The sequence below is a fragment of the Eptatretus burgeri genome, chromosome 12, assembly GCF_056783735.1.
Source record: "Eptatretus burgeri isolate ZD-2024b chromosome 12, Ebu_testis_v1, whole genome shotgun sequence".
NCBI classification, from domain to species: domain Eukaryota; kingdom Metazoa; phylum Chordata; class Myxini; order Myxiniformes; family Myxinidae; genus Eptatretus; species Eptatretus burgeri.
The window spans coordinates 37,306,872-37,330,750 of NC_140972.1; the positions used below are offsets into that span (position 1 = coordinate 37,306,872).

Below are 23,879 nucleotides of genomic sequence, written 5' to 3' on the forward strand. Positions count from 1 at the left end.
CATGTTGGGTGTGTGACCACGACGAATTGATTCAATTTTGATGAAGATCCGGATTCTATAATTAAATATATATATATTTTAAAGTGATTTTTCACCATTGAGAGATGGGGCTCAAAACGATATATAGCACAATATCTCAAAAGGTTATCGATGAGATTATGACAAAACTTGGTGGATGAGTTGCTTGGGTGACCAGAACAAGCCGATTCGATTTTGGTTCAGTTCCGGATTCAGATCCAGCCCGATCAGTGGGATACAGAACGTAAACTGTTCAGCCTGGCAGAGGTATGTTCTCTAATGTGTTCCATTCTAGCTTTCATTGATAAAGTAAGGATGTTTAACTTTCCAATATTGAAATGTCATGTACTGCACATCAACACTGCTGTGGTCTCTTCTTAATAACCTTAAAGGGAGATAGCTGCCTAATGTATCTCCATATCATTAGAGGATTTTTGATGTTAAATATAATTTTTGATAACGTTGAGAAAGGGGTTTTCAAGATACAGGGAGGTGATTTATTTACTACCAAAAGTAAGGTTGCTACCAAAAGACCCCATGAAGGATGTCAGCTTCCATGAGGAAAGCAGATGAGAGGATGCTATTAAGAAGCTTCATCCTTTTTGGCTGTATGGAGGAAATCTCTGAGCCAAGCACAGAGAGAGCCTTCAATTCCACAGGAGTTGGCTTAGCAACTGTGAGGCCCTTTACAATCATCCTTGTGCGTGGAAGACAGTCAGTATTGGTGCATCTGGTGAAAAGATAAAATAGATTAGATGGCAGTCCATCAGAGCGTGATTTGAAGACCTTGTTGCTGATTGCATTTGTCTGTTACAGCAGAGGTAGCACCAAGATGCTTTTTCACCCTTCGCAGGTGAAAAACCGAGTCCAGATGATCAGATGTACAAAAAAAAAAGTCATGTACATAAATGGAGGTGGGATAGAGGCCCTTGTGTTCAAAGGGAAGACAGAGTACAGGCACTCTTCTTAATTCTGTTGTTCCATATTTCAATTATAGAAGGATGGAGGATCGCTGCTAACCGAAGATGGACGGAGACAGGACACAAATGGGGAAACTTGCTTTTCAGAAGAGTCTGGCATTTAACCATGACTTGCATAAGGAGAACACATTAATTGCTTTGGGTCTTTTGGAGTGACTTTCAGCTTCCCCCCTTTGGATTTGCCTTCCAAGTTAAAAAAAGGTGGATCAGCATGAATGAATTGAGAGACCATCTGGTGCTTTGGTGGTTTCAAAAACAGTGAGTACGAGAAAAAAGTTCACAAAGACAAGATCTCTGTCCTCAAGTTCTTTTCTTTGTTTGGTGTACATATTATGAGGGCAATGAAGATGTTGAATACTGAGTGTTATTTAAATATTTTCATCTTGAGATGATTGTAAAAGAGTAATGCAGACAGTCGAGCTCAGCGATCAATACAAATATTCGTGGACCAAAGAGATCCCATTTAGCATTACAAAACTTCAAGACAAATAATTATTTAACTTGCACATGCCCGAGAGAGAGAGAGAGAGAGAGAGAGAGAGAGAGAGAGAGAGAGAGAGAGAGAGAGAGAGAGAGATAGAGAGAGAGAGAGAGAGAGAGAGAGAGAGAGAGAGAGAGAGAGAGAGAGAGAGAGAGAGAGAGAGAGAGAGAGAGAGAGACAGAGAGAGAGAGAGATAGAGAGAGAGAGAGAGAGAGAGAGAGAGAGAGAGAGAGAGAGAGAGAGAAAATACATTTTAATGTAGCTGGTATGATAGCCAAGAGGTATGTCTACCCACCTCCGAGCTATCTCTCCTGGGTTCAAATCCCGACCCAGCTGTATACTACCACCCTGGTGTTTCACAGGTAGGGCAAGACATTGATGCACGTGCCGTCCCTCGGATGGACGTTAAACCGGTGTCCCGTCTGCCAGTGTTTGATGGTGGACGTTAAAGTTCCCAAGGCGTCCTTCGCGAAGAGTAGGCGAGCTATCGCCAGCACCATGAACAAATTCCAAATTTCTCTACACTCAGTTGAGTTTCTTGCATCGTCGGAGTGGTGACCGACTCAGGATCATAACCCGAGCCAACTGATTAGGCAGAACCGATTCTCTGTATAGAGGATGTTGATGAGGTACATTTTTATGTAGAACACATTATTACATTCATTGTAGCTTTCACCTTGAAGGTAATTGTCCTTCATCTACTCACACACGATGATACACTTGCATGTCGAAGCTATTTTGATTCAAACAAAAAGGTGACACTAAAATATTGATATCAAGAAAAAGAGCAATCAGAGATTGCAAACCCTCGCCAGGACTTGCTTTGTGTGGTGTTTGTGTAGTTTTGTGTACTGGTGTTACGTAATTAAAAGAGTCAGAACTAGAACTGCCACTTTATAACTGCTGGCAGTGATGACCCGGTACCAAGACGTCCCGCTTTGATGCAACCTCACCTTGATCGGACACCTCACCCTGACCCATGACGTTTATTGTTATTCAATTGAATTTAGAATGGGATTAAAATAAATTAAATTCTAATCAAATGGAACACCAATGAGGTACAGTCTTGCATTGGAGTCATCAGAAAGAACCCAAGCAAGCAAAAAGCAAAAATGAAGTCATCAGGAGGAACCTGGATAGGATTCGCATTTCAGCTGCTACTCCTCTATCCCCAAACCCATCCAGGCACAGCCAAGTGAGTTTTATTGAAAAAAAAAACACAAAGAAAAAAATACAAGGAACCCAGATCAAAATAATTAAATAATTATTGCTGCCAGTGCATGTGTCTGATCAAGTTGAAATCTAAAACATGTATTCCCTATGACGACTACATCATGAATTTTGAAGATTCACTTCAATTGATTAAGCGGTTCCAGAGAAAACATTATTTAATACTTTTATTCAATCCAATATGGCTGCCAAACCATGTGATCTATCAATTATTCCTGAACAAGCTTGTCCACCCATGGCTGGGGGAAACATTTCTGTGAAGTTTCCCCTCAATCTGTCCAGCCGTTCTGGAGAAGATGATTTTTATAAGTTTAGGGTAAATCCAATATGGCTGTCAAACCATGTGACCTATGCCATCATATGTGTGAACCTTTTGTTCCTCATGGATAGGCGGTCATTTGTGTAGAGTTTGGCCTTGATCTGTTTAGCCATTTCATTGAAGAAGATTTTTGAATGTTAAAAAAAAGGCTGCAGAATGACGTGACCAATGACGTCATCAAAAAATTTTGTGGGCAATTTTATCCCTGGATGACCCTGAAAAATTTTCATACTGATCAGATGTAGCGTTCTGCAAATACAATTATGACGTCATAACAAAGGCACGTATGACATCATAAAAAAAAATCGCACTCATTCCCCGTGAGGAGTACTTGCAACGTGTCAACTTTCAATTTTTTCCTTGGTGCAGTTTCAGATACAGAGGCCCAAAGTTTTTCCAACAAGGCTGTCACACCACATGACCTATGACGTCATAATTATCATTAGAACATTCTACACGAGTAATCGCACCTATGGTGAAAATTTTGTCTCAATCCAGCAAGCGGTTGCGGAGAAAACCATGAAAGTTCTGTACAGACAGACAGACAGACAAACAAACGGATCCAAACGCAACACCCCTCCTTTGGCGAAGGAAATAAATTATTTACATAATCAGCTGCTTTTTCTAGTCTGCATGTTATATCAATATCTATCTATAATTCCAGCAATGTGTGTGTGTGTGTGTGTGTGTGTGTGTGTGTGTGTGTGTGTGTGTGTGTGTGTGTGTGTGTGTGTGTGTGTGTGTGTGTGTGTGTGCGTGTGTGTTTGACTGCTGTTTCCCGACAACCACTGGTCCGATCTAATTGAAACTTGCCAGGTATATTGCTGGGGCCCTGTGGATGTGCCTTTTCAAGGTTTGATATTAATCGGACAAATGCTTCCCAAGTTATGGCCATTTATTTACCAACCAATGAAAGGACACGTTGCTGCATAGGCGTGGCTGCGTCGGCCGGTGCGTGGCCGGCCGACGATGACGTCACGGGCCGTGCCGGTTACGATAGGGATCGGCACCTTGGTTACCGTGGCGTAGGAGTGGCAATGGTCAATGGCAGCGAATGTCATGGCAAGCAAAGACAGGGAGGTAAACTTGATTTTAATTTGGATTTTAATTGACTCTGTGTGTGTAAGTATCACAGCAGTTGTTACTTCAATGCAAGCGATAATTCGTGGAATGCATGTGAACATTCCGTACGGGCACGCACCACTTCCGGATGGTGATGACTTTTTCTCGATTTCTTATACGCATTTATAGATAAACACAATGCCCCAATGCAGTCGTCGTTTACGAAAGCGAAGGAACGGCCTGTGTGGTTGTTGTTTCTGGCACGCGGTTTGAAAGGTTTTTTTTGAACCAAGGAACGGCCTGTGTGGTTGTTTGAAAGTTTTTTTTGGTTTGCATGTACGGCCACGCACGTGCGGGCACGCAAGAGTGAAGGAACGGCCTGTGTAGTTGTTGTTTCCGGCTCGCAGTTTTAAATTTATTTATTTTTTCGTTTTCATGTACGGCCACGCACGTACGGGCACGCAAGAGCGAAGGAACGGCCTGTGTAGTTGTTTCTGGCTCGCAGTTTTAAATTTATTTATTTTTTCGTTTGCATGTACGGCCACGCACGTACGGGCATGCGAGAGCGAAGGAACGGCCTGTGTGGTTGTTGTTTCTGGCTCGCGGTTTGAAAGTTTTTTTTGCACGTACGGCCACGCACGTATGGGCACGTACTAGTAATTATAAACTCTACACCCTCTAAAACAAAATCAGAATTTCAATTCCTTCCAGGTCATCCCAGTATTGTCGTAAAGCATTACTATGGCAACCAAACCACTGTCATAACTTTTCCTTGGATATCCACTATTGACAATGTAAAACTCCCCCGATTGACTGATCCTTATCAACACTTTATCAATTTATACAAACAAAGGGATTCTTTTTCTGTCCTCATGCCTGCACAAGTACAAACATAATTGGTAAATTTGTCAATGTGACACGCCACCATCTCCCTTCCTTGGTTGCAACAGACGTGTATACTGATCGGCTCTGCACATGCCATGCCATCCATTCATCGTTGCGGATCCAAGCTCTCGTGAGCAAGCGGGCACGTGAGGATTTGGGATACCATGGCTGATGGCCAAGCAGACTGAATGGGATTATGGAGTTGGGTTAGTGGTTATTTTTGTCTGAACATCAGGGTGTTGATCACACACTATTTGGACATCTTCCCGAATTCCACTGGCTCCACGCCCTGACTTCTGTGTAACCTCTTCAGTGTTATCTCAGATACAGTGATACTGGAACGAGATGCAATGGATCTGAATAGAGGCTGTTTGTATGAGGCGATGGGAAATTTGGGAAATAATGGGAAATTTGTTTCATTGTTAAATGCTTAGTTACTTTGAAATGAGGTGTATGAATGTAGTCTTTATGAACAGCATTTCTGCTGTCACTTGGCCAAGTGACAGCATTTTTCTCAGCCCGTAGAATATATGAATTTGGGTGAATTTAGAGTTTATGTACTTGGCATTCATGTATAGAACATTGTCATATGGTTTATTACCCCCACGCGCACGAAGCGGAAAGCGGGGTTCAGCAGTTGGTTCACTTTGTCTGTTTGTCTGTCTGCAGACGTCGGTCTATGTGATCGAGGAACTACTTAATTTCAATTGAATTTTTTATATTTTGAACACTAGAATCCGAATTGGAACATGAAATGGAACATGAAGTCAGTTTAGCAGTATTCTGGCTCTGAAATTGGTAAAATGTACGGAATCTCATCTGAATTGTGTGTGCACAGAAAGGAGTGAGTGAGATAATATTTTTAAATCCGTTTTCCTGTCTGGAAATCAAACAAAATTGAAAATCAATCTAAACAGGAAATTTACGGTTTTAGGGATGACGTCATAAAGGACACAAGCAACAGGCACAAATAACTAATGTAACGTGTTAAACAAGGTGGTGTAAAATACGGGGCATCGGTGGCGGTAAACTTCTGAAAATTTTTTTTCTACAACGTTTAAAACCTTTATTTTATTTCAATTGAATTATATACTTGAACATTGTGGAGCACAAATAAGTTTCTTTGCACTTTCAAATATCTCGAGTTTCGTAGTAGTTGGAAAAATACTTCTGCCATCTTATGCCCCGAGGACAGAGTAGCTGTGCGATTCAACATTCATGCCGCCTCATTCCCTGAGGGTGGGATAACTGAGATTCTGCATTCAGATAAATGTGACAGGGTGCCTAGCACTGCTTCTTCAGTGCAAAACGCAAAGCAAGAGTCTAAACGACCCTTCACATGTCCTCTTGCTCAAGACTGCGTGGGGTAAGGTGTTCTATGAACTCTCTACTTAATTTAAACGTACTGTATTGCGTCGGATCTGGTCTCGGGGGGTAAAATGGGGGATATATTAGAATAGTTATTTCATACTATGTGTTAGTGTAAGTGAGGCGTCGTTCCTGTAAATGATAGTGCATGTTGAGCAAGTAAGCAAGTGAATAGAAAGATCTCCCCACTCCCCAGTGTCTGCGTCTAAGCCCTGCCTTTCACACGTTCCTATATTCTTTAACCTTTTCCATCATGCATCTGTCTTTGTATGGAATTTTCTTTCGCTAACAGCCAATCGGTGCTGCTTATGAGAGTGATCCTGGGGTCATCACGAGGCCATCGAACCATTGGTAAACATGCCCATAAATCATCATCTGTCAGTTGTGTGGATTTCTCGATACTTCCCAGCCCGTGGGATTGGGTGCACACCATGGATCATCATGTGTCCAGCTGCGTCAGCCAATGGGTCTGTGCCACTAATGGTTCGATGAGCCCCTCCGGACATAACAAAAGTGCACACACCACATGTGGGTTGTTGTCTTGGTTTGTTGAGGAGATGTGCTGCTAATGTGGTTGGTACTGGCATGTAAGGCAAACTGAGGATAAGCCCCACACCAGACTGCTGCGCACCCAAATGAAGACCTACACTACCCGTGAGCAGGGCTCACACAGCGCATGTTTTCTCTTTGTCTCATCATCTCCCGTCTCTGTCCCGTGTTTCCCGAATGAAAGAGATTGAGGCATATTTGTTAAGTGGTTTTCGGACACGTGGGTGTAGTTTATTCATTTTTATTTGTTACCGTCTGTGATTGCCTCTGTGTGGCCATGTTATCCTTCCTCCCCTTTTCGCCCTGTAATATATTCTCGTTTTAATGAGAGTCATGTGGTCACCAGGAGAGAGACCCATAGTGCTTCGAGGATTGTATTATTAACATGCGTAGGTAGGCACATTGGGTCCCGTGCCGAAGTGCCTCCACCACGGAACGTCAAGAAACTTCACTCGACTATTCCTGTCCACTTTCTGCCATGGTCATTGTGAGAACGCAATTCATGCCAAAACAACCCGTCGGATGTGGATATCTTTTTGTTCCATATCCGCCGGGTGGCATCACAGTCATTGAAGACCACGTGACTGTTACAGCATGATTGCAATAACAATACAGGAACTAGAACTGCCACTTTATAACTTCTGGCAGTGATGACCGGGTACCCAGACGTCCGCCTTTGATACAACGTGAGACTTTCTGGAGATGACAGTCGCAAAGTTTCGCTTCGATAGGATAAGTGATTCCAGAGAAAACATTCTTTAATAGTGATACAAATGCAGCCCTGCTTCGGGACAGTGCGGGACAGATGAGTTACAAACCGGGTAGCACAAAGTGTTCAATCTATTTATTACGTATGCAGTTATCCCTTTTTCCTGGGGACATTGTCGGTATCAATTGAATTGCTATTCCTGTCCCCTCAAACGCATTCAGGTGCAGCCAAGTGCACCTTTTGGAAAAACAAAAACTAAAAGTTCTTAGATCCAAATAATTAAATAATTATGGCTGCCAAACCGTGTGGCTGATCGGGTTGAAATTTTAAAACCACATTTCACATGTCGGCTAGATTATAATTGTGAAGTGTGGCATATATGGAAGCAGCGGTTCCAGAGTAAACATTAATTAATATTTATCTTTCAATCCAACATGGCTGCCAAACCATGTGGCCTATCAATTAGAAATTAACAAAATTATATTGACGACTCCTGTGCAATACGTTTCTGAAGTTTCCCCTTGATCTGACCAGCCATTCTGGAGAAGATGTTTGAAGGTTTTTGGGTAAATTCAATATGGCCACCAAACCATGTGATCTATCAATTAGAAATTAACAAACTTGTGAAAGGATATCTTGGGGAAAGTGTGTGTGAAATTTTGCCTCAATCTGTCCAGCCGTTCTGGAGAAGAAGATTTTAAAAATTTATTAATTTTCAATCCAAGATGGCTGACGAACCATGTGACCTATGACATCATAAGTTTACATTCTGCCTCCAATCCTGTAGTGGAATACGTGCGTGAAGTTTCGTGTTAATCGGATAAGGTGCGTTTTTCTATCCAAGATGGCCGCCAAACCATGTGACTTGTGATGTCATAATTTTTACTATGTATGCAGACATGATGGAGGATGAAAGTTGCAAATTTTCGCCTTCATAGGTTTTGTGATTCCAGAGAAAATATTATTTAATATTTTTCTTGAATCCAACATGGCTGCCAAACCATTTGACCTATCAATTAGAAATTAACAAACTTGTGAAAGAATATCTTGGGGAAAGTGTGTGTGATTTTTTTGCCTCAAATATATCCAGCCATTCTGGAGAAGATTTTTTAAAATTTATTAATTTTCAATCCAAGATGGCCACCAAACCATGTGACGTGTGACATCATAATTTTTTTACTGTATATGCAGGTATGGGGGTAGATTTCAGTTGCCAAGTTTCGCTTCGATAGGTTATGTGGTTCCAGAGAAAACATTGTTTAATATTGTTCTTGAATCCAACATGGCTGCTAAACCGTCTGACCTATCAATTATTCATGAACAAACTTATATTCCCTACGCGTGCAGAATAGACTTGTGAAGTTTCCCCTTGATCTGACCAGCCGTTCTGGAGAAGATGTTTGAAGGTTTTCGGGTGAATTCAAGATGGCCACTAAACCATGTGACCTATCAATAAGAAATTAACAAACTTGTAAAAGGATGTCATGGGGAATGTGTGTGTAAAGTTTCGCCTCAATCTGTCCAGCCGTTCTGGAGAAGAAGATTAAAAAAAAAAAAATCAAAACAAGATGGCTGCCGAACCACGTGACCGATGACGTCACAAATTTTTTCTCCGGTAAATTGATGTGTGGATGACGCTCAAGAAATTTCAGATTTTTCCCATGCAGCGTTCGACTTGAGGAATTTTCACTGGGATACCGCTTCACCGATGACGTCACAAAAAAAATCACCCGTGTTCCCCATAGGGAACTTATTAAAATGTATGCAGGGAATTTTTTTCCATTGCACTGTTTCAGAGATACAGAGGTCCAAAGTTTATCAGTTTTTTTCAAGATGGCACCTGTACCACATAACCTATGACGTGATAATTATCAATTGAGTTTGCTATCAAAAAAGATACATACTACGGTGACAATTTTGTGTCGATCGGACTTACCGTTCCAGAGAAAATGATTTTTAAAGCGAACCAATCCGCAAATTGCCGGCGGAAAAAGAATAATACATAAACAGAAGAAAAACAATAGGTTACGCAGTCCGTTTGACTGGGTACCCTCTAACTAGAAGGGCACTCGGTGGAGCGCATACATCCACCATGTAATGCCTGATCCACGCGAAGATTCAATTTAAAAATTAAATAATTCTCGTATCCAGATTCGGATTCGTATCTTCACAAAAATCGAATCAATTTGTCCTTGCAACACACCCAATGTGTCCACCAAGTTTCATCCAAATCCGTCCACAACCTTTTCAGATATCGTGCTACATTTCATTTTAACCCTATCTCTCAAAGGTGAAGAATCACTCAAAAAATTATCGTCGTCAGATCTGGATCTGGATCTTCACCAAAATCTAAAAATTTCGTCCTTGTGACACACCGAACCTGTCCACAAAATTTCATCCTGATCCGTGCACAACCTTTTGAGCTATCCTGTACACAAATAGACAAACAAACAGACCGAAAGGAGTGAAAACAACCTCCTTCACCTTCGGTGGTGGAGGTAATAGCACTAATTGGTGGATATACCTGTCAAGCATGGGTGATGGGAGGGTATGGGATTTGATAGGATGGAAGGGCTCCAGAACTATGGAAGAATCATGATAACGACAATGTCTCTGTTGTTCGCAGATGGGTGCTCCAGCTTAATGTCCTCCTGACGGATGGTGGACACTTTGATGCGTCGTGCTGCATACAAAACACCAGGATGATAGTTTATAGCTGGATCGAGATTCCAACCACAGCTGGACAGCTCAGAGGTAAGTGCGTATATCTCTAAGTTATCCCGGGTGCACCAACCCAATTGAGTACTGCTTGAACACCGTATGCACACAAGGCAGTGTGTGGGCCCAGTGTTGTTCCTCATCGACGTGAATGACCTCTCCCATGTTGTGGAAAACTCTCTTTTCCTTTTTGCACAGTCGTTCAGATTGTATTGTAACGTAGCCACCTCACTGACAGGGATGCAGCAGCTGCATCACTCTCTGCTGATCTGGAATTGATTTGATGCTGGTCTGATAAATGGACAATGTCCTCCACTCTTGGAAAATCTCAGCCTCACCTTGTCGTTCAGCTGGGTTAGTGAAAGAACCCACCTATGTATTTTGATGGTCTGCCATTGGAAGAGGTTTGGTCTTTTGAATGTCAAGGCTTCATCATCAGCCATGACCTCTCCTGGGCCAAACATATAGCAAAACTGACCTGCAATAGCAGCCACAGACTTGGCCTTCTGCATCATTCCAGATCCTTCCTTGAAAAATCAGGCAAATCACAGCATATAAGGCTCAATGGAGAACTGCTCTCGGGGCTGCCGCCGCTGCATCATATCTGTTTCTCCCTGATTCTGTGAAATCTAAAGCTCTCAACATTTTTGGAATCTCACGATGAGGCCAAAGCACAAGCTCTCTTGCTTTCACATTGCAGGCAGATCAGTAGTGTCTCTGTCTTTTTCCGCCTGGCCTCCAGTCTCACTCCCTCTTCTCTCAGAACTCCTTCCCTCCCCAGCAATGCCAGGATGCACCTGTTTTCCAGTATTTTCCTCCTGGTTAAAGTTCAAAAAAACAGGTTGAATGCACACCTCAATTCTTTTGTTCCTCACTTCAACCATGGATGGAACTACATTCCAGAGGCTGTTCTTTCCCCCTCTTTCCTCCAGGGATTGAAGCAGACAATGTATCACCATCTCATGTCACCTCCACCCCCATCCTTACCCATTATCCTTTTTCCCCCACATTCACACCACCGAGCACAACACTCTTATTTGTATGATTCATCAATAAATTCCAAAATCTGATAATTATGAAATACCAACAGAAAGTTTTTATTTTTTCAGAGCACGCCACATAATAAGTAAAAGTTTGAAGTTTGAAATTGGTTATGCTAACTTGTGAACCGAAACAGCACAAAAGAGTCAGAGTTAACGGAGGATCCATCACTCATCCATCAAGTGAATTGTGTGCCAGTTCCAAGGAATGAAAAGATTTATGCGATAAACTAATGAGGATGGCATTTGGATTCATCAGGACATGATGCATGAATTGATCGAATCGGTTTGAAATTGTTTTCATGTCTGCACAACTGCAAGTTTGTACCGACCTCATATTAACATCCAGGTTGAGGATCACAAAAGGAGCGGACCAAACACCTGTCCAATAATTACATTTCAAAATGTAAAAAAACAACAAAAGGAGGATACCACCCAGGAGTCACATTTCGGATTTAATTTTTTTTTGATCAGAAAACTAGATGCCATTGGAATCTGGAAGGAAACTCCCAGTGTGTCTGTATTTCATGACATCGACGCGGAATGGATTGACTCGGGAAGAGGGATCACCAATGAATCTTGTGTAGCATGAACGGAGGGAGGTTGATCTGGTCTGAGAGTAAAATTCAATGAGATGAGAGCCAGGTTGGATGAATTTGAAATAATCTAATTTTGAGATGTCAGGTAACCATTATTAAATGAGATCTATATATCTGACTGGGATTCGATTACGAGGTGTGTCTGCTGGTTACTTCTCTACGAGGGTGGCACCTTGGCTCAACCATAACTCGGTTCCCTCTTCTTCTCTCACGGAACCCCCACCCACGCCCACACCTCCGCCTTAACGACCATCGACTTGCAAGGATTCTGAGCAGGGTGTACACCGAAAGGAAGCACCGTGGGAATTTTTACTATGCACAGATGAGTGACTGGCAGGCTTAATACTAATGATGAAGGTGGGCCGAATTAATGATGCAGTATCACCTGTGGGCACTGCACCGAACAGAGGATATGACATCATCCATCCATCCATGGGGACCATACTCTGTGCAGAACGTTGCTGCTGCCTAAGCAGTCTCCTTGACTATTGGGTACAATCCTGGACGGGTCACCACTCCGACACGGGATACCAGCAAGCTGGCACTCATTTTTGCCAACCTCGGAAGGATGACAGGCAGAGTCAACCCCACCTGGTATTATGCAATATCACAGCAAAACAAACCATGCTGTGGTTGAAATTATGAAGCATTTTGTTGGTGGCTATAAGAAAAACCTGTAAAAAACAATGTAGAAATATAGAGCAAAGGCTGTGCAAGAATAGTAAATTAGGCTCGGTCACGACAATCTGAACGAGCGTTGAATTCATATTCGAATGTTGAATGAAAAACGAACATATGTCAAAACTGCCACGTTTATAAATAGATGAGGGTTATCTCTGACGTTTTGGAGAAGGCTGTTTTTTCATTGAGGAATGGTGCTCACCGGCCTGAACGAGCCAGGCAAACAAAGAAATATCTGCTAGCAATTAAAGAGGTCAGAGACAAGTGACTTCCTGAAATGAAGAACGTGGTTGAGTGGTGGCATGCCTGAGATCGCAGATTGCATAATGGCTAATTAATAGCAGACACGTGACCTCACCTGCGGATTCATTCAAGTCACCTGGTGAAATTGCTACGAGGGTCGTGACCACCAAAGATTCAAGCAGAGCATGCAACACCACGTTATAATCACCTGCGTGCCCTTCATACACACCCTTACTCACTAAGCTAGGCAATTATCAGACGTATTCCAGTGTGTAGCACACTACCGCATTCCAGGTGCTGCCAGAGGCAATTGTGGAAATGACATAAGTTTTCTTTCACAGTTGCAAGTATCCTGCCCCTCCCCTCTCCACACACTAAAAGTCACCCTCCTCCTCCTCCACTCCTCCCACTGTTCTCACATCAACTCAAGCCTCTGGACAGCTGCCACACCACCCGCTGCTGTCTGCACTCAATAATAAGTTTGTGTTGGAAAACAATATGTGGTTGAGACAACTGCATAACCAAGTATTGGTTCCGAGATATTTATTTAAATTGTGAGATCTTTTAAGTTGGGAAAAAGGATGGGAATTTTGGAAGTTGTTTTGCATCTCATTTTGTCGTATTCCAGCAGAAAATGTATTTTAATTATTTTATTTGAAGATGATAACCACAGAACACGAAGTTGACCATCAGGAAAATTACCAATACTATTGTAAAAAAAATTCTGCTCATATTTACTTGGAGTACATTTTTGGTACTTGGAGGAGGGGGGGGGGTATATTTGAAAGTGCTGTAGGATGGGAGTAAATCCAACATTTTCACTTTGGCAGTAATATGGATGTCGGATCAGTAAAATTAGAGACATTGACAGCAAAATCAGAATACATTTTAAGTATAATGGGATTAAATTTTGGGTATATGGCTGTGTTCGTTTCCCCACCTAACTATACATTGTCACTCTGCATGACTGAGTGTGCTGTCCTTCGGAGAATGTTACGCTGAATGTCACAACTGTTGGCATTCGCTGGTGGATGCTCATGATCCATCAGCATCTTTTGCAAGAGTACAGCCATTGAGAGCTGGAACCCTAACCAAATTACAGTCCTGTATACTGATGGTAAAGGCAATAGCAAAACTTCCGGTTTATTCCTTGCCATGAGTGCTTCGTGCAGTATCAATGCTCTGGAAAGAATATGGATGTTTGGAGTGGATTGGATTTGAGGTGTAACTAGAAAATCCTGGATACATTGGTACTATCATTCATTTCATTTTCAGCACATGGCTGCTTGTTGCGTCATTGCTGGGAGCACGGATGCACCACCGACACAGTGCCCCCCTTTGTTATGACGTCAGGGTTGGGGTACTTTGAAGTATCGACTCCGGATGTCGCAGTGGACTTTTACTCGGAAAGTCAATCATTTGCCATCTCTGGGTTTCCCCATATAGGCACAAGTCAGGAATTATCGTCTCTGAATGGTGGCACTATCAGCTGGTATGATTTTTCCATCCCCTTGGTACAATTTTCCTTCCTCGCTAATATGTTCAATTTTCCATCCCGTTAATATTCCCCAATTGCATAAAACAAACCCCTTTCCCACAGGAGCATAGCACTGCATCCATCCTTCATCGGGCTAATCGTCCCCTATTGACTCCAATTTCAAGGCTAAGAGTTCCGGGCTGATATGAAGAAGGTTTCGACATTCAGTTCTTCACCTTTGAAATGACAGTCCTTTTTCAAACACTACTCAATAATAGCATTCACCCAATCAGCATACATCTCTCATAGTACATCATTTTAACAATATGACGGTTATCCCACTGAAAAACAGTTTTAAGGCCATTGGAAGATACATTCTGACTGCCGTTGACCTAATTCTGATGAAATCACCAAAAGCATAAAATGTGTGAGTGCAACCATAACACGATTTCATCCCAACTCTCACACCATGATAGAACCAAAGCAAATGGTCGAATGATTCAATCACATCCCTTTTTTCATTCTCGGCCTATCCTCCCATTAATATGCCCCAATTTCATAAGACCTATCCCTACATTCACTCATGTCATGTCATAATCATCTCGGTAGGCTGGTCGTTGGTTGCTGTACTTCCCATTCCTAATTAGTTGTGCTCTCTTGTCCTTGCTGAATCCGTCCCTTGGCTCAGTCCAATGGCGTTCCCTTCCATCCTCACTCGATCTTACGGCCTCCTGGCCACCCCTCGTTCTTCTTTCTTGCCCCCCCCCTGAAGTTTCCACCACATCTCCTCATTCTTCCTTTTACCGTTCTGGTACCTAACCCTATCATGAATGTCACTATGTCTTGCTGTCCCCCTAACTCTTGGCCTTCCAGCCTTTTTCTTAATTGGAATCAATGTCTGCCTCACCTCCCCAATTCTTACTGCTATGACTTTCATCAATAAAACTGTTCTAGCCCCATTTCATCTCTCTTTCTTCAGTCACTACTACTTCGGCTCCTTCTGCCACTTCGGCTTCAATCACTATAATTACTCCAGGTTTGTCTGTTACTCTGGCTTCTTCTGCTGCCAACAAGCCTTCTCTGCTGCTTCTTCTGCTTCTGCTACTCAAGCCTCTGCTACTGTGACCGATTCGGCTTCTTCAGCTACTTCAGGTTCTTGTGCTATTTCAGCTACTTTCCGGTGCTACTTCAGCTTTTGTTACTTCCTCATTAAGGTTCTTAAACCTTATGTCAAGGTCATGGTTCATTCTCGCGATAAATGTATGTAATTCAACATTCATCATTTGCATCTCAGCTCTCTGAGCATTTGATTTATCATCCAATTTTGATGAATTTTCTGTATTGCAGCTTTTTGAGCATCCATTTGAGCATTTGTATATCTGTGCCAAAATCCTCCACTCGCAATTTGACTCCACCGGCTGCTTCCTCTTCCTCTCCTTTTCCTTCCTCCTTGGTATGACTTTCCATCCAATCTGTGAGGACCTTTTCTTTGAGTTATTTTAGCCCATCCTCCTCTGTTATGCTGGTCCCAAACTGGTGCATCTCATCAATTGTACCTCTAATGACAAAAATTCCCTTGGAGATTGGCACTAAACTTGCAATCCCACTCCTGACACCAATATTATAACATCTCGGGACTCGAATACTTGTGGAGGTCATAGTTGACAAACTCAGAAGTCGATAATTTCCCCATATGTCGGTCGCACCTTATAGGCAATCAGATTTATCAAGCGGAAAGTTCTTATCTGAATATGCTGGTGTTATCTGCCAGTACCTACTGCATGTTAGATTTTCTGTCCCTTTTAATATGCCCCAATTCCAAAAACAATTTTTGGAATTTTGAATTTGACCAAGGTGCCAGCAATAGCTCGCTTCTTCACAAAGGACACCATAGACCCTTTAAGATGCACTAACTAATGCTGGCAGATAGGATGCCTAGCTTAGTGTCGATCACAACAATGATTCTTTACCCTACCTTGTACCATTATTTCATGCCAATATTTTTTTGTGTTGAAAAAAACTTGAGAGAGACTAACTATTAATCTATGGGCAAAACCTTACCAAAGTGCAGTGTAATATGCGAGTAGTGATAACTTATCAGCTCCCTATTTCCTGTGAACCCAATGACATTTAATACTGTCAATACAGATTTGATTACAGTTACTGCAACACATACTGCACTTCCAGATAATGCTACTATTTTTCGGTTCACTTCTCAATACTACCAAACGTACTGCCATTAGTGCTAGATGTAGATCACTGCCAACATTGCTTTATTTTACATCCAGTTCTGCAATTTGCATTATTTATTTCTGGATTAGCAGTAATGTGTATAGTAGTTTAGTAATCATTGTCATCATCAGAATCATCATCAGCATCAATCTGTTTTCACTCCACTGCTGGACACAGACCTCCTTCAACTCATGTTGGGGGTATTAGCATCCTCGTCACACTTTCAGGAATTTGGAATTTGAGAGTTTTGGCAGGAGTTTGGAATTTGGCAAGGATGCCAGTGATAACTCATCAACTCTTCGCAATAGTTGAGATTTGAACCCAGGATAGACAACTCAACGGTGAGTGTACATACCTCAAAGCTAACATGCCAGCCCTGTACAGCATATACGTAAGGAAGATTCGATGAAAGAATCGCAAGAATGACATAATATAAAGATTGGCAGTCTTGTAAATCTGATTTTCTTTTACAAATTTACAACAGTTAGGGTATGACTCTCAATGTACGTTATCTTCACTTGTCATTACAGTGTGAAGAAAAAGAGTAAATGGTTTGGAATTACGGGTGGAGGGGATGGAGGATGGAAATAAATAATCTGTGAACCCGACATGTGTTTACAGTTAAGTACATAAATACATAATTGCTTTATGATAGTGATTTTGAAGCAGGTGGAGATGAACTTCAGAGCAGTCTGTCCAGAAAGGGCATTCTCAGTTTAGCTGCATTTGGTTTGCAACATACATTGAGCAAAACTTGAAATCAATCTCCACTACCCAGCGAGACTAGGTCAGAGTATAATCGAGGGAGCCACAGCTTCGGCCTGATATCAGTGGTGGGATTTTAAACAGCTGTTGTGCAATTTGCGCACGCACACACGCACGCACGCAAGCACACAAATTAAGGTTTCAAATTTTGCAGATCGTAATTTGTAAAACATATGTGTATGATACAGTACTTTTGTTTGATATAAGAGGTGGCCACATAAGAGAGGTTTTGTTTGATGTTATATCATAAGTGTCTCGGCAATGCATTATCTGGTCGAGTGTTGGACAGTGTATTTTTTTTGGGGGGTAGGGGGATGAGTAGAGAGGGAAGTGGTGTGGTATGTAGTCGAGCAGTTTCGTTTTTTTCCCCAGGAAGGTGTATGACAGTTATAGCCACCGGTACCCATAAACCCAAATAACGAGATATTAATTTCATCGTTGTGGGGAATAATTTCATTTTGGAAGAGCTTTCAGTGCAGTAAGTGTAATGTAGAAACGTTTGGAAAAAGGGGAAGTTTCTGGATGAAGACAAAATTCATCACACCTGGCAGACTAACAAAGCCACCGAGGGAAGGTTCTTTGATCCCAAGATGTGAGTCTAAATCTTACTGCCAACTTGCACCACTTCCACCCATGAAAACATTAGATGTCTTCATTAACTCCTACTTAATTGTTTTGAAAAAATGAAATAATTATAATTGAATACCAAGAAGTCACATCATAGAGAAAACGTCAATAATAGGACAGAAAACGCATCTTATTGACTTTTCAGTCACCTCTTCATGTTGTTTTTTTTCCTGTTTACCTTTTTCTTGAACAACTTGAGATCGAAGTTGACTGAGAGTCCATTGATCAGAATGTTCTCGAATGTGATTAGTTTGCCGATTATAATGTTGCGCAGCATCCCTTTGGAACCTTGTGTAGATCATGAGTCAATCTCTCTTTTATGCCTTTCAAGGAAAGATAGAAAAAGCATTTTCATGGGACAACTATAGTTTAAAAAAAAAACTTTTCAGGATCTTTTCAGGTAGTACTAAGGCAGAGAGCATAATTTAATACCTTAATGCAAGAGTGTATTGGCTTAAAAGGTCAGCTCATGATTTATAAAATGCCGAACTGTTGAAATACTGTGCTGTATCTTATTGGGAAAAAAATAAATAAAAAAGAAGATTGTTTCAGTTTGATATTACAACAGGAGCGAGCTTGGCACATGGCTTTGCAGAGTTAGTCCAACGGCCTTTCCGAATAATTCAACACATCCTGCGCTAACTTGTGGTTCACCACAACAACAGCTGTCATGCTGTAGATAAACTTTGAAAATGGCACGAATGTATGTTTATAGATACTTTATCCCACACAACCCACATTGGTTTTGCTTTTCTGATTCTAAAAAGCAATAGGTGTTGTTTCATTGGAATTGTATATCTCTTGTTCAACAATCTGCAGCACACCCACAAGAAAACCCATTTCCTTAATGCTCGGTCCATATTGCCATCCCGGCATGGCGGTTGGCATGTATTGGGTGGACAATTAGTCACAGGTACCTTGTGTGCCTGAAATGTGGTGCACGTGTGTAGGCTTCGTGTTCTCCATCTCGATTACTGTTCATCACTCAACATCGTGGTCCATATGTCTTGTGACCCCATTGGAAAGTTATCCCATTGATATATTGTAGTGACATGTATGTATCAGAGTTTGGTTCAAGAGCAAATGCATTTTGCCTTTAAATGATCATAAACGACAAAGAAGGATGCATCGGAGCTTGCATTTGAATCTGTTCACAAAGTGTTTGCTTTTGACAGAATGTAGGTGATTGTTTTCAACTGTATGTGGATAATCCATCTAACACCTTTAGCAAGTGTTTCTAGTTAACCACCTACAAGTGCAATTAGTAAAGACAGTGTTGCTTGCCAACAAACCTATCAAAAAGGACAACACACTCCATTACTATGAGCAAATTGGGGCCACCTACAACGTGTCAAGTGAAATTGTTCGCATCGTCATCACCAAAATGGTAACGGTCCTTGGACTGCCAGGGTTCCAGCCACAGTGACCTGGATGATGAGACTGTGTCAGAAGATGGTGACCAGCATTAGATGTCTACCCAATTGAATATCTGCCTCAACCCAAATGTTGTTTTGCACACCCATTTCAATTTATTTTGAGGGATGAATCAATTCATCAGCACAGACCGCCAGGGCTGACAGGAAGGCCAGGAGCCCTAGACCCTCGAGGCATGCACACTGGCCTCTAAGCTGTCTAGCCGGGGTTTGAAACATGACCCAGCTATAAACTGTCATCCCAGTGTTTCACAGGCAGGGTGATTCATCAATGTGTGTGCATTCCTTGGATGGACGGTAAACTGGGCGTCCTGTCTGCCGACATTCGTTGGTGGACGTTTAAGATCCTTCGCGAAGGGTCGACGAGCTATCGCCGGCACCATGGCCAAATTTCAAATTCCTGCCCAAACCTACAGAGAGCATCAGTGGTACAGTCACATCCTCAGCCAATGATGCTACCTTGCAGCCTTGTGCTGCATGCAAATGAAAAAGAAGCACAGATCACCAACGTCCTGGTCAAAGTGTCATCAGTTGCAGCCGACACCCGGATGTCTACAACAGCCACTGATATCTTGGAAGATCAGCTGAAGGCCTAGTTTGCCAATACTATACAATGGATTAATCAAAACAACATGGTTAGAAGTGTACTGAATATTGACAGGGAAAAGGTTGACTTGGTCGACACAACTAAACTCACTGCCAAAGCCAGACTTGTTCTGAAGAATGTCATCAGCATCACGACCTCCTTTAAGAAAGTTAAAGATAGGATACAGGGAGACCAAGGTGTCTGTCTGTGGGGTCAAGATACATTACATTTCCCCCATCAGAGTATAATTGGAGTTGATTGAAAAGCAGATATCAAAGTATGAAGACAGGATCACTCATCAGAGAGCAACTGTTCTGGTTGAACCCCTTGAAGCTTCGCTTTTGTGGAAGTGACCAATCACCACAATTCAAGGAAGACCTCCTAACCATAGTCAGAAGATTCAACATAGATTCACAAGGCTATCCGTAGGTCCTATGAGTGTCCTTTTCTTCCATGCAAGCAAACCTACATACTCCCTTTATTTGAAGATGAGGACCAAGTTGATGGCACGAGTCCACATGCTTAATCAATGGAAACCAAAACAACCCTGTTTACCCTAAACACAAAGATCCTCTTGTATTCTGAAAAAGTGACCAACACTGATTTCCCGAGCTATCCAAGCTCTTTCAGCACTACCTGTGCAGACTTGCCTCTTCTCTTTTGATGGCAAGGTCTTCCCCTCTGAGAAGATAAGGCTGTCTGACACCAACTTTGAGATTTTGATGTTTACCAAGTATAACAGTGGTTGGTTGCGATTTGCGACGCAGAATCGGCATTTTTAATGACTTGCCGCGTATATATCTTTATATTTATGTCTATCAATATTTTTCTGTATTTTAATAAGCATTTTACAAGACAATTATAAAATTATGGATTGTGTATCATCATCATCATCATCACCATCATCATCATCATCATCATCACCATCATCATCATCATCATCATCATCATCATCATCATCATCATGTACCATGCCTTATGCAGAGCGGTGGTGTTGCCGAAGCAGTTACTGAGCTACAATCCTGGATGGGTTGCCACTCAGACTCAGGAAGTTAGAACAGGAATTTGGACCTTGGCCATGGTTCCGGCGACAGCTCACCTACTCTTCGTGAATAATACCCTGGGATCTGTAATGTCCCACCAACTAACACCTGCAGAATGGATGTCAGTTTAACGCGTCCATCCAGGGGATGGCGCACACATTGTGTCATCCTGATGGTTCATAGGCAGGATTCATCATCTTTATAGCTGGGTCGAGATTCAAAACCAGGCCAGACAGCTGAGGAGTGAGTGTGCGTACCTCTCGGGGTCTCGGCCAATCCTGCCAGCCCTGTGCTATATCTGTTTACAGAAATATATCTTGCATGCATTTAAACCCAAGTTTGACATGTATTCGTTTTTACTAACAGTGCAAATCAACTTCATGAATGTAACAACAGACAAGAGACAGAACCATTGTCTGTCTTGTTTGTGTGTGTGACTGCCATCATTGTTTACTTTGTAAGCCCACGTGCTCATTGCTGCAAGCTATTTAACAGTATAATCACTTATCTCCATCCATCATAGACAATGAATTTGTTACATAACAATGCAGAATGTTATTTGCCTTCAGGAGTCAAAAAGGAGAGATGACATGAGGTGCACAACTTGCTTGAAGCTCCGGAGGGAAGAGCGTGATTGGACCGCCTCCCAAAGGCAGTTCTACAAACAGGAAAAATGAAGAACAGAAAAATGGAGGTGTGCAACAAGCCTGGAATTTTCTATTTTAGCCAGGAGGGTGTTACAGGAAGATCATCATGTAGATATTGGAGGAGGTAGAAAGAAAGGGTCAGAGTATTGACCCTTCCCAGAGGAAGCAACACTGGAGGAGAGAAAGAAATTTAAAGAGGTACCGACCTCTCTGAGATGCCAGAGTATCAGGCATTTGACTTTTGATTCATTGCAAGAGAAGCCAATAATACTGACACCTTTAAATTCCAGAGAATCCAGGAAAGGTAGATGTGTTCCTGGGAGAGCAGTACTCTATTCAGCTATGAACAAAGGCCTTTTAGACTGTTTTTGGGGGAATATTTTCAAGGAATGACTGAGAGCAATGGAGGATGCCCAGTCTATGACTGGCTCTATGGAAGTCAGCTTTGCTAAATGGTGAGCCCAGGAGAGGTCATGACTGATTAGGACTAGAATTTCAAAAGACTGAACTTCTTCCAGTGTGTGATCATGGAAATAGATAGGAGGGTCCATTTGATTATCATTCCAAGAACGATAAGGTGAGACAATGAGATTTGCATGGAGTGAAGGACATGTTCCATTTGTCAGGCTCGCATCTACTCTATTTCAGATCAGCAAAGAATGACTCAGAGCATAACCTCAAACTATTCCGCTACTGAATCAAGTAAGCTGTTCTGGTTATCAGAGTTTCTTCCTGGTTCAGACGTATTTATTATTATTATTATTATTATTATTATTATTATTATTAAACATCACACCTGCATCATATTTCTACCTCAGTTGTATAATTGCATTACTGTATACCATTACGAGACCTACCTTTGGACATGACGTGAAAGTTGATTAAATCTCTGAAATGAAGGGGTTAAATTCAGTGATCAAATATCTAAAGGTGGAAGTGGTTCATGTTAATTCAAAAGAAAATCAGGTTTGATCAGGGCCAGATTTACAGTTGCAGGGGCCCTGGGGAAAACCACTGCCATCAAAATCAAATCATCAAATCATTGATTGACTGGTAAATACAATCCGTCACGAAGTGAGGGGTCAATTAAGTGAGCGGGGGGGGGGAAACAGGGAAGGGGAGTTATGGGGAGGTGGGGAGAGTGACATCTCACCAAACGTTGCTTTTCACTGTGGGAGGGAGGGGTATGTGTGTGTGAGAGAGAGAGAGAGAGAGAGAGAGAGAGAGAGAGAGAGAGAGAGAGAGAGAGAGAGAGAGAGAGAGAGAGAGAGAGAGAGAGAGAGAGAGAGAGAGAGAGAGAGAGAGAGAGAGAGAGAGAGAGAGATAGAGAGAGAAGGGTGGGGGGAGAGGATGAAAGAAAAACAGACAGGTGAGGGGTGGAAGTGGGATGAGCAAAGAGAATGATATGTGATGCTTAATGACCGAACACAAAACAAAAACAAAAAACGTGTCAGAACAGCTGTACACACAACGACACAACAGTGTTTGTAAAGTAATCAACAGGCACACCTGCAAAAACTTTGACATTCCAGTTCCAGAAAATTTGTGGGAAAATGAGCCAAAAGCAATCACTGAAAACATTGAAGTACCACTCATGTTAGACATTATGATCCCATTGAGTGTGAACCTCAAAAACAAAGCATTGCGACCAGATATCACACTTAGGTGCAAGAAAAAAGAGAGAAGGCGGCATTGCTAATTGAGGTGTTTAAACTGGTGATTTTGGACTAACGACGCAGAAATCGATAAAATTACCGAATACAAAGACCTCAAGCATGAAGTGAAAAGATCCTGGAAGCTGAAGAATGCCAAAGTTGAACCAGTGATGACGAAGAACCTCGTGGCAATGATGAAGAAGAATCTCACAGAGATAGTAAAACCATTCCTGGGAATATCACGACAGACGAACTGCAGTTGGAAGCCGTCCGGAGCTCAGTAACGATCCTGAAGAGAGCCCTCGGCACAAAACCTTGAAAACAGAAAACTTCACAGCTTGGTCCGTGGATCGTGACCCCTTACCGAAATGAAGGTGGATACTTTGAGCCCACCCTGGGAGGACTCCATTCCACATTCTGAAACCCCATGTGTAGACACACACACGCATGCACGCACGCACGTGCACACACCCTTTTATGAGTAGAGATATAAAATTTAATGTGCCGACCAATTTTTTCAGGGTTTTTTCTT

General features: G+C 42.1%; 1 protein-coding gene across 3 annotated transcripts in view; it reads left to right on the forward strand.

The window, feature by feature from the left end:
• Positions 1-22,765, forward strand: part of LOC147015429 (uncharacterized) — a 165,903-nt gene extending 143,138 nt beyond the window's left edge. For 2 of the 3 annotated variants that reach the window (XR_015050328.1, XR_015050327.1), the window contains 2 exons: positions 10,228-10,355; positions 21,615-22,765. Coding sequence is in view for 1 of the 3 variants with exons in the window: in XM_085850168.1 (XP_085706294.1) it covers positions 5,041-5,147 (107 nt within the window). In the remaining 2 variants the exon portion in view is untranslated. Of the gene's footprint in view, positions 1-5,040; positions 6,336-10,227; positions 10,356-21,614 lie in introns of those variants that run through there. The other variant, XM_085850168.1, reaches the window with a different exon arrangement.
• The last annotated feature ends 1,114 nt before the right edge of the window (positions 22,766-23,879 follow it).